This window comes from Notechis scutatus, chromosome 3 (genome assembly GCF_049901735.1).
Source record: "Notechis scutatus isolate UNSWTSFEM ecotype Mainland chromosome 3, rNotScu1.2, whole genome shotgun sequence".
NCBI classification, from domain to species: Eukaryota; Metazoa; Chordata; class Lepidosauria; order Squamata; family Elapidae; genus Notechis; species Notechis scutatus.
This window is the reverse complement of record NC_142011.1, coordinates 11,745,132-11,760,320: the sequence shown is the minus strand read 5'-3', so window position 1 is coordinate 11,760,320 and position 15,189 is coordinate 11,745,132. Positions and strand designations below refer to the sequence as shown.

Here is a 15,189-nt window from a genome sequence, read left to right as displayed (position 1 = left end):
TTATTATTTCACCATCTGGCGGGGTTTTTTTTAGGCCAATGAACCTTCTTAGTATAGTAAGATGAGAGCACGATCTTCTCTTCGCGTAAACTGGGGAACGCAAGGGAGCCACGTGATGGAGGGCGGAGCGTTCCTCAGTAATTAAGCTCAGCCTTCAACGACGCAGACTGAAGCACCTCCCACTCTCTGGATGATCCTCACGGCTCGAAGAGAAATGGCGTGTCAGGTAAGGACCAATGCCCATTTTCAATTTTGTACTATATTGTAGATTTTACCTACAGCTCCTCCCAGATTATTGAAGCCATGCTTGAAAAGTCCTAAAAGCATTTTTTTTAGTCTCTAAAGTACCTTGCAGTTTGGTAAGCAGCCATAGATGGGGATGAGGAAGAAATTTGAGACCAAAAGAACTTGATCAACCAAAAACTTAGTAGAAATCCTTGGATTTGAGCCTTACTCTCATTTTTGTATGATGGGAGTCTAAAATGTTTGGAAACTTTATTCTTTGGGGCTCTTGATATCCTTGTTTCTTAACTTTTACCAAGTTCTATCTTCAGTTAAGATTTTGAGGGAAGAGAAAAAAGTCAAATGTATATAACATATTCTTGGCAGAAACTTAACTCATAAATACTGCTGCTTGGTTACTGAACCCGTTTACCCCTAATTCATCCTTCTGAATTGCTTAATTTATGTGTTTTGGAAATCTCAGCAACAGCAATATGATTTGGAAAATTTACAATCATAAAGCATATTTTATAGGATATTTTGTGAGTCTTTATGTGGGAAATGATGTGATGACTTTAGTCTTTGCTTGAGAGAAGAGTTTTACAGCAGGAAGTTAAAGAGAACTTGACTGTAACTGGTTACTTTTGTTCTTTAGTTCACGGCGTACAACGTGGGCTGAAGAACGGAAGCTGAACACGGAGACCTTTGGTGTTTCTGGGCGATTTCTCCGTGGCCGCAATTTTCGTGGGGGATTTCGTGGTGGAAGGGGGGGGTCTGGAGCTGTGCGGCGAAGTCAGGCTACTCCCAGAGTTGGGACTGGAAGAGTTTGAATTCAGCAGGCAAGTTACAAAACTTAAGTATTTTAGGTTCAGCTTTGTTACAGCAGCTGGGATGAATAAAGAAAATGAATAAAGAAAATTAAACAGTATGCCTATGTCCCTCAAAATTAACTAATTAGACACTTTGGGGGTATTTAAAGTAGTGAAATACTTGCTTTTATGGTGGTGTGAGCTTTTCTCAAAGGCAGAATTTTTCAAGGGTTTTATAATCCTCAATTTATGACCGTAATGGAACCACTTTAACATTTTTGGATGGTCATTAAGTGGATTATCCATGTGACTTACCCCAATTTTATGACTTGTTTTGTGATGATCATTAAGCGAATACATGGTTGTTAAGCAAATGTCACTGTCATTAAGTGAACCATTGTTTACTATGGGACGTTTTATGCCAAAAGTAAATGCCAGGTTTGAGTGGAAATGTCATAAATCACTGTTGCACTGTTGACCATAGGATGCTGCTGCAAAGGCACCCAAAATGCAATCACGGGACCAGGAGTGAGGGTAGCCATTAGATCTTTAAAACCAGATCTTACTTGCAAACACCCCCCCACCCCGCTGAAGCAAGAGACCAGACCCTATACCAAACTTAAGGCCTGCGGATCAGGCCTGCAGGGCCTGGAAAAATCAAGTCACTGGCCCACAGTGCCTCTGGCAGCTAAAATGGACCACGAGCAGCCCTCCCGCACCTTGTTTTCCCTCTCCATGGCCTCCTGCAGCATTCTGCCAGCTGAAAAATGGGCCAGGCAGCCTGTTTTTGGTCGGCAGGAGTGCTGTAGCAGCCATGGAGGGAGAAAACAAGGTGCAAGGGGGCCACACCAGACCCCCCCCCCCATGCCCCATTTTGGCTGGCAGGGTACTGCAGGAGGCATCCGTTCCGTCCCCCCCAACCCCCACCGCCAGCCCACAGGGGAGAACTACAGTGCTGGTCTGGCCCTTGAAGAAATCCAGTTTGACACCCCTGCCCTATATATACCCTTTCAGACAAGTCTGGGAATCATAAACACTCAATGCCCTCAAATTCTCCTGTTTTTACTTGTGAAAAGGTTTGCCATGTCCCTTATGCCTCCACCCCTTTTTTATTCTTTTGAAGAAAACGAGCATCTAGCAAAGCAAGGTAAATAGATAAAAAGAGTCAACTATTGTGTACTTGGGGGGGGAAAAAAACCATGTCTCTGTTTTATTTTATAGCTTTCGGCCACATCGCTATGAAGTCTTGTACATAGGAAGGAGGGAACAATACAAACTGCTGCACTTAAAAATGGGTGAATGAAACGTTTACTTTCACAAGCCTGAATTACGATGGGATTATTGCTAGTCTGTCACAGCAGATGGGAGCACTGGGATTGCTTCAACAGGAGTGCACTCTGGTTCAAGGTTTTTTTTTTCTCCCCAATTTTTCTCTTTTTGGGGGTGAGTGTCTTTTGCAAGTAGTGCTGCTGCTTAAGTTCTAGCCGCAAGGAACCTGTGCTGCTGCTTAAGTTCTAGCCGCTGTTGTAGTTGAACATAAGGGAGGAGTACTTGTTCTATTCCTAAAGAAAGCGATGCAATTCTGAACTCTTTAAGAAAAAATGAAACCAGCAATTTAAATTTGGAGAACGGACAGGTCTGCTGGTGTCCTTTTTCTTCTGACTTCTATGCTTTTCTCTTCACCTTCCTTCCTTTCCCCACCCTGCCACCCCCTTTGGAGCAGATTGTTTTGATGTCTAGAAACCAATTCTAGTGCAAACATGTTGTGCATGTGATGTAGTGATGGGATTTGTTGCTGACCATGTTATCTGTAATTCCGACTTGCCGCTTGAGAAATCTTTTCTCTGGAGAGTTTTACACACTGCAGAGTTTGCTTGGAGTGCTGGTCACCCCTCAGAAGAATTAGTATCTCAAAACTGATCTGGGATGAATGCCGTTGTCCATTTTCTAATGACGAGCCATTCTATGCCACTGCAAATTTTCTGTAGGCGGAGGCGGATTAAAACTTACACATCATGCCCTTTCAGCAAATCTTGAGAGATCTTTTTTTATCTCTTCTGATTTAAAAGGGGGGAAAAGTTCTGAGCTTCATGTTGTCTCAAAATGCGAGATGCGACTTCTAAAGGAAGCTTGGGTGCATTCGATAAAATTCAATTGCTCTTAATGTCCCCCAACTTTATAAATAGTTTGGGTTTTTTTGTGTTTTTAAAATAGTTGTGGAGGATATGAGCACACAGGGATTATACACTTGCATGGAAATGGGTAAAAGCCTTAGTAATAGGTTTGTGCCACTTTTGTTATCTTGTAGAAATATTCCGTTGAAAAGGCTTCCATAGTGGAGGCCACATCTCCCCCCCATTTCCATGGCTTCCCCTAGGTCTTGCATTAAGTTGGTGTAAAGCTTTAGTTTCTTTTGTAGACCTTCATCGCAGAGTGACACATTGTGGTGAGGTCGCATTATGGAGTCATGTAAATTGTAATTATAAATAAACATGTAAATGTTTAACTGTTTTCAGCTTTTGGTTTTTTGTTTTTTTAAAAAAAAACATTTTCAATCAAAAGGGTTAAACAACTTGCAAATCAGGAAGATGCTGATTTTAGGATGCCCTGAATAAGATACATGGTTTCTAGAGTAAAAAAACATGCATACTTGTTATTACTTCAAAATCACTCATAACAAGTAATGTTAACTTCATGTCATTTAGCTTGTTTATTGTTGAAGTTTCAACATTTTCTCCTGGGAACCTAACAACTTGCTCCTTAATCTCTTTCTGACGGGGGGCGGGCGGCCGGGGCCCCCCCGGGGGGGGGGGGCCCCCCCCCGGCCCCCCCCAAGGGGGGTTCGGGGGCGGGGGGGGGGGGGCCGGGGTTTTTTTTTTTTTTTTTGGGGGTTTTCTTTTTTTTTTTTGGGGCCACTTGTCCATTTTGAAATACAAATATTTCTGTCTGGATAAGAGATGCTGAAAGGCTTGGAAAATAAAATGTTAGCAACCATGAAAAACGGATTGGGTGTCCTTTTAGGGAAACCAATATGAAGCCTCCAGTTTGGCGTTTTTAAATATTTGTCTTGTGAAACAACCTTATGCTACACATTGCAGTTTGTAGGGACTATCTGAAAAAAAGAGTAAAATGGTTGCTTAACAGGGAAAAATATTCTTGCAAACCATACCCTGTACATGTAATTGAACCAAATAAACAAGATCCACTGAGTGTCTTTGAACAGTTTTGAAATTTTGATGGATTTGTGCCATACACTTAACTAAATATTGAAAACGGCTAAATCTGATTATGCAACTCAGTTTTTTGACCAAATTGAAATTGGGGGTTGGATGATTTACACATTCCTAGATGTTTTCTGAAGATAGTAATTCATCTTGCAAAAAAGCCAAGATTTGCTCCACGTAGACTATTCTTATTGGCACTGGTTCTGCAACATACTAGCTTTCCAGTCCTGGCTATACATGTGATACTTCCAAGGGGGATCTGTGTAGTTTGTAACAGCAATCTCTTGCTGGCACAATACTGCTAACACATGCCATTTGATCTTGTAAGCTGCCCAAATAAAGCAATACTGGGATGTTCATAATGTTAGAGGACATTTCCTTGAATTTGGTAATTGGCAGTTAAGTATTAATACTGACAAACGAAAATCCATTAGAAACATACCCTTTAAAACTACCTGCTCTGAAAGCACCACTGGTGTTAATAGAAGCATCCCGCCATCACTTCAGAAGCCAGGTTTCTTGAGTTTTTAAATCATGTGGAACACCTATACTGAACTTGAAAATTACTTGAAAATTTCTATTCATTACTATTACTATATCGGTCTTTGAACCTTTGTGAATTTTGCACTAAGTGCACTACCTGTCAACTTCGAATCGAGCCTGGCAGAAGCCATTTTGCTATTCCTCAGCTCCACATTGAAGTGGGGGAATGAAATACGTTAGACAAAATACAACTTTCTCATGGGAACCAAGGTCCTACAGGTGGTGGATAGAGACAGGAAGGAGTGCCTGGAGAGCCCACCAATAAACCTAATTGGCCAATGTGACCTGTGACTCTTGGGGAGGGAGTTGATTCCTATTTTAATTATACTGAAACTGCAGGAAACATTTAGAGTTGGTTTTCCATTTGATTGTGCCAATATGATGTACCCAATAAAGTTCTTAGAGGAAGACCTCATCCTCCGAGTTCTGATTTGCTTAGGTTCATTGGTCAGGATCTTGACATCACCTTTTAAAGGCTCACAAGTATTCTCCAGCACGTGTACACTGCCACATTTAGATCTGTGAGTCTTAACTTAGTCCTAGTTTTCTACCTTACATTATTCTATCTGGGCTGCAAAATTACAAGGGATCATTATTCAAGGAACAGATTAAATTTTTTTTTGCTGAAATGCTTACTTGTTCTAAGTAAGCTACAGAAAACTCCCTTTTTCCAATGATTCCACTTAATAGTCCCTATTTTCCTATTCTACATGCAAATACTTTTCACCATACTGCATCCTTTCCCCACAAAATACACCATTTGATATGTATGTCAACTCTCAAGTTTTGGATTGTAACTACCAAGACTTTGATGATTGTCTGGAATTGACAAAGGAACACAACCAGATTAGCTTGTAAGAAAAGGACTCAACACCAATATATTTTTCGGAGAAGCAAGACATTTTCATAATTTCAGGGTGACATTACAACCATGGTCCCATCCTGATTCTGTATGAGAATTTCTATGACTACCTGCCAAAATTATTTTATTGAAATTTACTGCCATTCAGTTAGAAATCAATTCACACAGATCTACTGTCAAACATTCAACAGAGATCAGAAGTTTACATTTTATCTTTTGTATTTAAGTACAAAACTTAAGTATGAACCATTTCCACATTATGCTGGAGTAAGGTTTCAGCAATTTTAGGCTTTGTCAATCATTACCCCAATGAATTTTAACAAACTGGAACATAAACATTAGCAATGTAGCAGTGGTCATAAACAGTAATAGAACAATTAGTAATAAAAGATATCTTCTATGTCAAATTGTGGATTCCTGAACAAGTTACGAAAGCATTTTCTATTTTTGTTTAGAAAAACTCTGGTATTATTATTGCAGCCTGGCTTTTATATATACACATATAAGAATGGAGCCTCTTTTAATAACAAGCTTAAAAAAACAGGTGGTTTATTGTAGACCTCTTAAAAGGGGCAGAGAACAAGGAAATAGAATGCTTACATATCTATACAGACTCATGATTGATTTAAAAACCCAAAACTAAAATTCTTTCATCATGTTGTAGTTTTCTTCTGTTTCTTCTTCTCATTCTCTTCTTTCTCTTTTTCAATTTCAGCAACATATTTTTCAATTTCATCAGGGCTCAGTATCTAAATGGAAGGGATGAAAATACAATCAATTGGTCAAGTTTCAAATATTATGTAACCAGAGGTTTCAGTGTGGCTTGTTCCCTGACAAATTATCTCATTCTCTGAAGGATTCTAATTGATCCAATGGTAATAAACAGAATAACAGTGCAGTTAAGCAAAATGGGTAAGGGAAAAACAGATAAATCCATTACCTATTTTATTTACCCGCATCTTTTCTAGTCCTGTTAGGTCAAGGATGCTGCTGTCAACTAAATGTGAAATCTGTGTGCAATAATTGTTTTTCATTTGAGGCAAAATTTCAAATTGCATTTATAATGTCCTATAACACGGGTCCCCAACCTCTGGGCTGCGGACCAGCACCAGTCCAAGGCCAGCCAGGAAGTGGGTCACACAACGCCCCATTTGTGCATGCACAGGATCCAGGCAGCACATGAAACCACATCCTCCATGGGATGCGGAAAAACTGCCCTCCATGGAACCAATCCCTGGCACCCAAAAGGTTGGGAATAGCTGTTCTATAGCACATTTTTCTAACTGCGGGATTTTAAGCAGGGTGAACCTGAATTCCTAGAATTCTGGGGATTTGTCTGAGGAATTCTGGGAGTTGAAATCCATACATATTTAAGTGTGAAAAACCTCTGCTTTAGTGTATATATGCATTTAGGAATAAAATGGAATGAGTGAAACAAGAGTTTGTAAGGAATTATTCCTTTAATTAGGCTTCAGAAGTACCATGTATAGATGCCATATTATTTATATTACTTATTAGGAAGCCCATCACATTTCAAGCGCAGAGCTCTTTTCCAAGCAACTAAAGACCATGATATAGCAACCCATCCTCAAAACAAAAAGTTAGTATTACTTAAGTCAGTTTACCTTGAGAGGTTGGTTTCTTCTCATTACAGCCAGCTCGATATTTTTTCCACCAGACTGTACAACCTTAAATTGTGGAAATGTACAAGTGTATTACAATTGAGGATTTTTTGCAATGAAAGATGATGACATCCTATTTGAACTGCATGACAAATCTAAGAATGCTTCAATCTAATAAATTTAGAACACCCAGAAACAAATTTATTTCTTCCAAATTAATCTTAGAACCAGGCAAAGAATTATGGCTTTTAATTTTACTGAATGAAATGAAAGTATATTAAATTATTAGGACACTATTTAGCTTGTTATTTATCAAAATAATCAAGTTAGGAACTATTCAAATGTTGACACTTACTTCAAGAAGGGCTTTGATAACAAGTTTAATTGTCAGATCATCGGTTTCAATGGCTTCATCAGTATAGTTTTTCTCCAGAAATTCCCGCACAGATTTTGCTCCTCTGCCAATTGCATTAGCCTAGGATAAGATATATATTTGGCAAAGCTTGGCAAACTGATGAAAAATGTCAATGAAATATTTACATATTTAAATGTTTCATCTGATAGCCTAAAATGCCTCCAGCTAATATTTAACAATAATCAGACACTATGAAACAAAATTGCAAGTTTATAAACAGTCCCCCAACATGCAATATTCTTAGTGAAAGATATAAGTTCTTTTTCCACAGAGCAACAAAGCCTATTGATGGTTAAATTCCAGGTCCAATTACTGCATACCTCACATTAAAATTAATCTATTCCATACTTTTAGGGGTCTAAGGAAATCAGTCAAGACAAAAGTATTGTGCACCAAATTATGGTGCCTGTCCTATGTAACAGCCTCCCTTGAAGACCTCATCTCTTCTGGCCTTCTCAAAGAGCTGGTTTTAAGGGAAAACCACTGCAAGTGTGGTTTGTGTGGTTCAGTTTGTTATATTGTGCCTTTGCTATTGTACTACAATTCTCTTAATTATTTGGAGAGGGATGGGGAGCCATGTGAATTTTCTATATCTAAACAAATATTTTTAACAAAAATGAGGTATTTCCAGTTGTTGACTGGGAAGTTCTACAGCACTATCAAATATCAAAAAGACACTCCCACAAATAAGAGGACGCAAATGGCAATAGAATTTTAACCAAATAGTTGCCATAAATTATTTTGAGAGATTTTGACTGTTGTTTCCACTATTGTTCAAACACTAATTAGCTTTTATTTTAAAATGTATTTATTTATTAATTAAATTTATTTGCCACCTATCTTGCCTTGGGACTATTTTTCTAGTAGCCTATTAAATCCTAAGAAAAGAACTAATTTGCTGAATTATGTTTCATTTTGTGGTTAGTATGATGCACGAACCTAGTCTAACTGGTTTCTCCATATAAATAAACGCAGAAAAATATGTGGATTGTGAATAATAGAGGACGTACTATTTTGAATTACAGTACGGTTAAGCAATTTTTTAAAAAAGGGAATGATATCTAACCCAGAAATGGAGACAGAGGAATAAGAAATAAAAAGTCAGGCTATACTTTAATACTTTCTGATCTATAGATTATGAGAGTGTGAACTAATCTGATGGAAGGGTTTACTTATAGGATTTAAGTGCTCTTTCATTTTCATCTTCACAAAATCTAATGGGTTAAACTTACCTTCCAAGCATGGTATGTGCCAGAAGGGTCAGTCTGATATAGCCTGGGAGTTCCATCAAAGTCAAACCCTACAATAAGGGCAGAAATACCAAAAGGTCTGCGGCCATTACTCTGGGTGTATCGCTAAAGAAAGAAAAAAAGGGGGGGAAGGTATTATGAAAATAGAACTACCATAACTCTATGCCAAACGATGTAAAAATTCATGAACAAGTACTTGTCAACTAAGAAATCAGATTATGTTCTGAAGAAAAGCTCAAAAGATTTTAAATGCAAAAGTCCCTGTTTCAGACAGCAGTTCAGAGTTCAAAATAGACTGAATTTGAAACTTGGCTCCATATTAAAGAAGCAAAACTTCTGAATGATCAAACAGCACTGAAATACTTCCAGCAAGTACAGAACAGCTGTTTCAAACTCAGAGTAACATTTTCAAATCTATGCTTTTTGAAAATTGCAAAACAGTACTCTACAGTTTTTCAAAAACAAAATTTACTTGTAACCAAAAAGATATTGAAGAATTAATATTTTAAATATCTGCTTGTTCATTAATCTATTAAAAACAGTCTGGAATTTGGATTTTTTTCAAATGCGTATTTAGGAACCGAGACATCCTCATGGGTCTTATCATACACTTTAATTAAAAGAACATCACTAAGTTGGCAAAAACACAGATAGTCCTTGATTTACGAACACAATGGAGCCCAAAATTTATGTTGCTAAGTGAGTCATTAGTTAAGTGAGCTTTGCCCCATTTTACAATCTTTCTTGCAGCAGTTGTTAAGTGAATCACTGCAGCTGTTTAGTTACTAGCAAGGTTAAGTTACTGTGAAGTGAATCTGGATTCCCCATTGACTTTGCTTGTTGGAAGGTCGCCAAAGAGGATCACATGATTCCAGGACACTGCAACGGTCATAAATATGAGTCAGTTGCCACGTGTCTGAATTTTGATCACATGACCATGGGGACACTAAGTCATGCCACAAGTGTGAAAAATGGTCATATATCTTTTTCAGTGATATTGTAATTTTGAATTGCCACTAAAGGAACTATTATAAATAGACTGACTGTATGTAATCATGGGAAAAAAATCAAACATAGTATCTAATAACTGGAATAGGAAACATTATTTCCTATTATATTTCATTACGTTTGGGGGGAAAACTAGATTTTATTTTTGGCCAGTAAAAGCAGCTATATTATATTCCATTTTTGCCCAAAGTTTGCAACAAAACCAAGCAATGAATATGGCCTGTAAAAAAATGTACATACCTGCTTCAGGCTAGCAATGTAACGTGTAATATATTCCACAGTGACAGGATCTTCCACTGTGAGTCTATGGCTTTGACATTCCACTCGGGCTCTATTTATAACTATCCGGGCATCTGCGGTAAGACCTGTAAATAATAGTTCAAAATATTAAAATTTGCCTTTAGCAGAATAGGCAGATAAAATATTTCTACTTTAGTAAGCTGGCTAAATGAATATTTATTTCATGCCCATGTTCTTCCTACGTTCCAGAAAAAGAAATTCTTTTGATGTATTATGGTATCTTATGAGCTTCCTTGTGATGATTTTGAATGAAAAAGGACAGAGGAAAGATTAACCTGACATTTTGTGACTGCCATTCCTCTGCTCAGGTTGTTAAAACATTTTTTAGTTTAGAAAAAGAAATAAAACAAGGAGTGTTGTACCCCTAAATCTGATTGTTTAAGTAAAAAGATGAATCAGAGCTGTAGAATTCTGCTTTTCAGGCTTGGCTAACCTGATTGGTAAAATCAGGAAAACTTAATTTGAATAATTTCCCAGTCTTCTAGAGCACATAGCATTCTGACAGAAGAGTTTTAATCCTATTAAATCCACCCCCACCAGGTGGGCGGAGTGGTGGGCGGAGTAAAATAGGGAATTAAACACTGCTACTGAAATATCTGATGGAAGAATGACACTGTCATATTCAAGTCAAAATAATTAAACTTCCATTAATAGAAAAATGACATTTCTGAACCATTTTTAACCCTTTTCCTCAATATTCAAAGTAGAATACCATTTTTTATGAATATTTGGATTTCAAAAACTAATTATAACAATTAATTTTAAAGTACTTTTTTTAAAAAATAAGACATTTAAAATTGACCTAAAGGATAAAGAAAACAATCCTTCATTAGGATGTTTTCAAAATACTCAGAGAAGGAATCCCCAGATTTTTTTTCCTAGCCCCAATATTTTTAATTTGTTGAGATTCTTTGCAAATTAATCCTGCTCCTCCTCTGGAAGGGTAATTCCTAGCCTTTGTAGCAAGGAATGCACCAGCTAAGAATTCTCAGATTTATAGTCTCAACACACATCTAAAAAAAGTGAAATTAGGAAAAGGCTGTACAGCATTAAGAAAAAAATCCATCCTCAGAGCACCTGCAAAAGCCATGCAGACGTTGTCATCAAGGGCACAGATCTTTCGGACAGTTCTCTCATCTTGCAGTTTCGCCACAGATTTTTTCTCCACGCCAAGAACTACAATATCTTTTCCTCGAACTCCAACCTGTAATATGAAATGGAGTAAGCACCATATCAATCACTTTTCCCCATAGTTTAGAGATTTTTAAAAAATGTTAATACAAAAAAAAACACGTGTTTCCATAATTTCAGACTAGAATCATTTCCTATTCTACAGGGGGAGAGGGATGCCTACTTAAATTGAACCTGTAACTTTATCCTAAACAAAAGTTGAATCAAATTATAGTTTTGTTGCTAAATATTATCTGATATGAAAATTTGCACTTTTAACATGTATGACAATGTTTCACAGTGGTTTTAACAGGTAACATATTCCAACAAAACCACTCCTACAATCACTGCACTATCTGCAATAACCAACCTTATGCGTGCCCCCTGATGGTGCCCCCCCTCATGGACTTCAATTCTGATCAATCCCAGCCAGCACAACCAATCAAAAAGAATTGTAGCAGCCATCTATACCAACTTTATTTATTTGTTGTATATCATACCTTTCTACTCTGGTGAATATTCAAGACAATTTTTTAAAAAAATACAAAAACAGGAAAAAACCAAAAAATGTAAGATGAAGACACCTCTCTTCAAAAGACAGATGCCTTTATAGTTTTTTTAGATGATGAAAAAATAGGGTCCTAAGGCATCTCTTACATTCTAATGTCTGGGAACAATTTCAAAAATGCCATCATACTACAGGCAAGAAATCTGATAATGGGAATATTTTCAAAGAGCCCTCTCCTTTCATTCTAACCTCACAGGAGAGGTTGCATCTTGAGATATCTTTAGCAATTAGATACTAAACTGTTTAGGACTTCAAAGATTTACACCAAATATTTAAATTGTGTCTGGTAAGCAATAAGTAACAACTTTCTGTATGATCATTCTATGACTCTTGTATCATCACTGGTTAGCAGCTTACTTGCCCCATTTTTCACCATTTTAGACATCTTTCAAAGACAATCTCTCATCAAACCTATTGCAACAACTAGAAAAATAACCAAAGCACAGTTTGCCAAATCTGATTGATTCAGGAAGGGTTGCAGCTACCAGTAATATACTACCTTTAATGAAAGACATACTCCATATTCAGATCTCCCAAGCAAATACAGTTGAGAGCTGAGGACTGGGCTTCTCCCACCCAGAGATGCTGAATGTTAATCCTAGTTTATTTTCTCAAGGAGCAGCATCTCCTTTTTCCTGAACTTCAATTTAACCTTGTTTCTCACTTCAAACCTTTAGTGATTTTTCCCTATCAGTTTTATTACTTGAGCTTGATATATATCTTCTAGCATTTCCCTCAAGAGAGACTGAGAAAAACAATGAGCATTGCATAGTTCTCTTTAATTTTAAAACTAAGTCCAGTACAACTTTTCAAGTAAAGAAAGCAACTTCGCAAGGAAAACAAACGTACTGATTTAATCTAAAATATCTTTCATTCAAAATTCCATCTTCCTATAAGGACATCCAGGCCCAACATATTGCTTTGAGGCAACTTGCCTCAATTATTTTTTTAATCCTAAAAAACCCAGGTTACAATAAAGCAATGTAGGATTTGCATATACACACTTGCTATGCCTGTTTGCTCACATCCAGCAATGCAATTGCTTACTCTAGAAACAAATATTTTATTTCACTCAGCCACGTTTACACCTTTTTATATAGCTTTATTTATTAAACAAGGTTAATACTACTAGTTAAAGCCCCTCTTTCTAGAAGTATTTAATTCTCCCAACTTTTTACCAGAACTGTTGTACATTATTCACATTCAGTCCAGTGATTGATAGGATGTCTCTAATACCTTTAACTCCTTTTTTTTTTTGGGGGGGGGGGAGGAAGCCTCCTCAATCTGAAATTCCTGTTCTTTAATTTTGTAACTGTAGCTCTTTTCTGATTTCCTTCAGTCAAGAAATTCTTTTCTATCAAACCTTCCCATGGATTATTCAGGCTTGTCCCACTACAAATGAACTATTTGCTCATTTCTGGACCTCACATCACTTCCATTATTTGATTAGGAACCTACTCCCTTCCATTTCAGGAATGCTTATAATTAAATAAAAGTAAAATGTTATACTTAAAGCCTAAAACATGAGCAAGCAGCATTTTTTAAAAAGTACAGTACCGGAAAAATAAAGTTCTTGCCAGACAGCTAAGCTTCACCAGGGTCTGTTTCACTTTCTGTTTCCCTTTAAGTTATTTAACTTTGGAGAACAATCCTAAATTCTCTGCAGGATAGAAAATGTGAGAACAACCAACCTTAACTTTATCTAACCCCTTCAATATAAAACAACCTCCTCCTTTTAGAGAATGAACCTAAAAAAACAAAAAAACAAAAGAGCTTCTCTAATATAGCCTCCCCCACTGCTTTTCTCTGAGCTGATAACATCACACCAACCCACAATGTTGGTATCACAGTTAAGTCACCCAATTAACTAAGCTTCCTACAACATTAAACCAACATTCAGACAGTTCATTAGATGCACACAACAAAGCTTACCAACCAAAACTCATATCATGGCATTGTATATACTGTGGGAGGGAACACATGTATACTTGTGCTTATTATACACGTACCCACATATATTATTAAAATCAGGGGTCTCCAACCGTGGCCACTTTAAGACTTGTGGACTTCAACTCCCAGAATTCCTCAGCCAGCAAAGCTGGCTGAGGAATTCTGGGAGTTGAAGTCCACAAGTCTTAAAGTGGCCAAGGTTGGAGACCCCTGATCAAAATCACCTCGCTCCCCCTCCCACCCATCGCCAGATGTGTACAGCCAAAACTCGAGGTCCTTCTTGCTGAGAATTCTGGGAAATCCAATCCCCAAAAGCCTGAAAAAAAAGGTCCATCTTGCCCAGCCCCAAAAGAGGCCTTTATTGGAAACAGGGCCCTCTCGTTGTTACAGTTCAAGAACGGGCTCGAAGCGCCTCTTTTCACCAAAAAAGCTTTTGGCGTTTTATTTACTAGCCATTCTATATTATTTTATTAATAATAATAAATATTTGCAGTCCAAGGAAATAAAACATGCTCTGCCCATTTCAAGGACCCTCCAGAATTGAGCTTCAAAGAAGCAATCGGACAAGCCATTTGTCCAGAATGGTCTAGGCCGGGTCTCTCTCCTGTTAAAGAGCAGGGGGTTGGACTAGAAGACCTCCAAGGTCCCTTCCAACTCGCTTATTCTTGTATCTTGTCAAGAGCCGGGCCTTCTATATCAGCGCCTTTCCTCAACAAATCGCGCTCGGACGAGACGGGCCTGGTCCACGCGGGACAAGATCGAGGGCTCCGGGGCTGGAGCCGGAGAACATTGGGCCGGTTCTGCCAGTGGGGGAAGCCTTGCCAGTGGGAGTGATGGGAGTTGGGAGTTCAACGCGTCCCTGCTCCGCGCGACCGAGCCCCCCCCCCCCCCCCCATTCCCTCAGGCGCGCCTTTTCTTTACCGCGGTGGAGCCTTTCTTCACGGCCTCCTGGGCATATTCAACCTGAAACAGATGGCCGTCCGGGGAGAAAACGGTGATGGCCCGGTCGTAACTCATGACAGCGGCGAGACGACAAAAAAAAGAGCCGACCCGGAGCCGAGAATGAAAGGAAGCAGCAGCCGCGCGAGATCTCCCCCTCAAAACAGCACCGTCACCTTCCCTCAGCGCGCATGCGTTGGAGCTTCCCCCGATGCCGCGCACAGCACGCTATTCACGCAGCACTCCTACGCTGGCGCCTCCACTTTTATCCCAGGCGCTTAACCCGTGGTGGTGGGGGCTAGGGATG

At 38.5% G+C, this 15,189-nt stretch overlaps 2 protein-coding genes across 5 annotated transcripts in view; one reads left to right on the top strand and one right to left on the bottom strand.

Moving 5' to 3' along the window:
* LSM14B (LSM family member 14B) overlaps positions 1–3,537 on the top strand; it is a 29,766-nt gene extending 26,229 nt beyond the window's left edge. For all 4 annotated transcript variants that reach the window (XM_087959207.1, XM_087959209.1, XM_087959211.1 and 1 more), the window contains 2 exons: positions 878–1,061; positions 2,253–3,537. In XM_087959207.1, the coding sequence (XP_087815333.1) occupies positions 878–1,052 (175 nt within the window). In that variant the 3' untranslated portion in view covers positions 1,053–1,061; positions 2,253–3,537. The remainder of the gene's footprint in view (positions 1–877; positions 1,062–2,252) is intronic.
* Positions 3,538–5,650: 2,113 nt separating this feature from the next.
* PSMA7 (proteasome 20S subunit alpha 7) lies at positions 5,651–15,050 on the bottom strand. The gene is made up of 7 exons (XM_087959217.1): positions 14,865–15,050; positions 11,333–11,459; positions 10,196–10,320; positions 8,930–9,052; positions 7,638–7,757; positions 7,286–7,348; positions 5,651–6,409 (listed from the first exon to the last, which is right to left on the bottom strand). Exons 1-7 carry the CDS (start codon positions 14,958–14,960, stop codon positions 6,314–6,316), a joined length of 750 nt encoding a protein of 249 aa, XP_087815343.1. The 5' UTR covers positions 14,961–15,050; the 3' UTR covers positions 5,651–6,313.
* Between the last annotated feature and the right edge of the window lie 139 nt (positions 15,051–15,189).

Bases quoted from the DNA above. Each gene is read 5' to 3' on its own strand.
- PSMA7 (XM_087959217.1), bottom strand. From the start codon at position 14,960: ATGAGTTACGACCGGGCCATCACCGTTTTCTCCCCGGACGGCCATCTG. The intron at 9,053-10,195 runs GTATGTACATTT...TTCTTTCTTTAG, and splicing joins ACATTGCTAGCCTGAAGCAG to CGATACACCCAGAGTAATGG. The intron at 6,410-7,285 runs GTAAACTGACTT...CCTTCCATTTAG, and splicing joins GAAGAAACCAACCTCTCAAG to ATACTGAGCCCTGATGAAAT.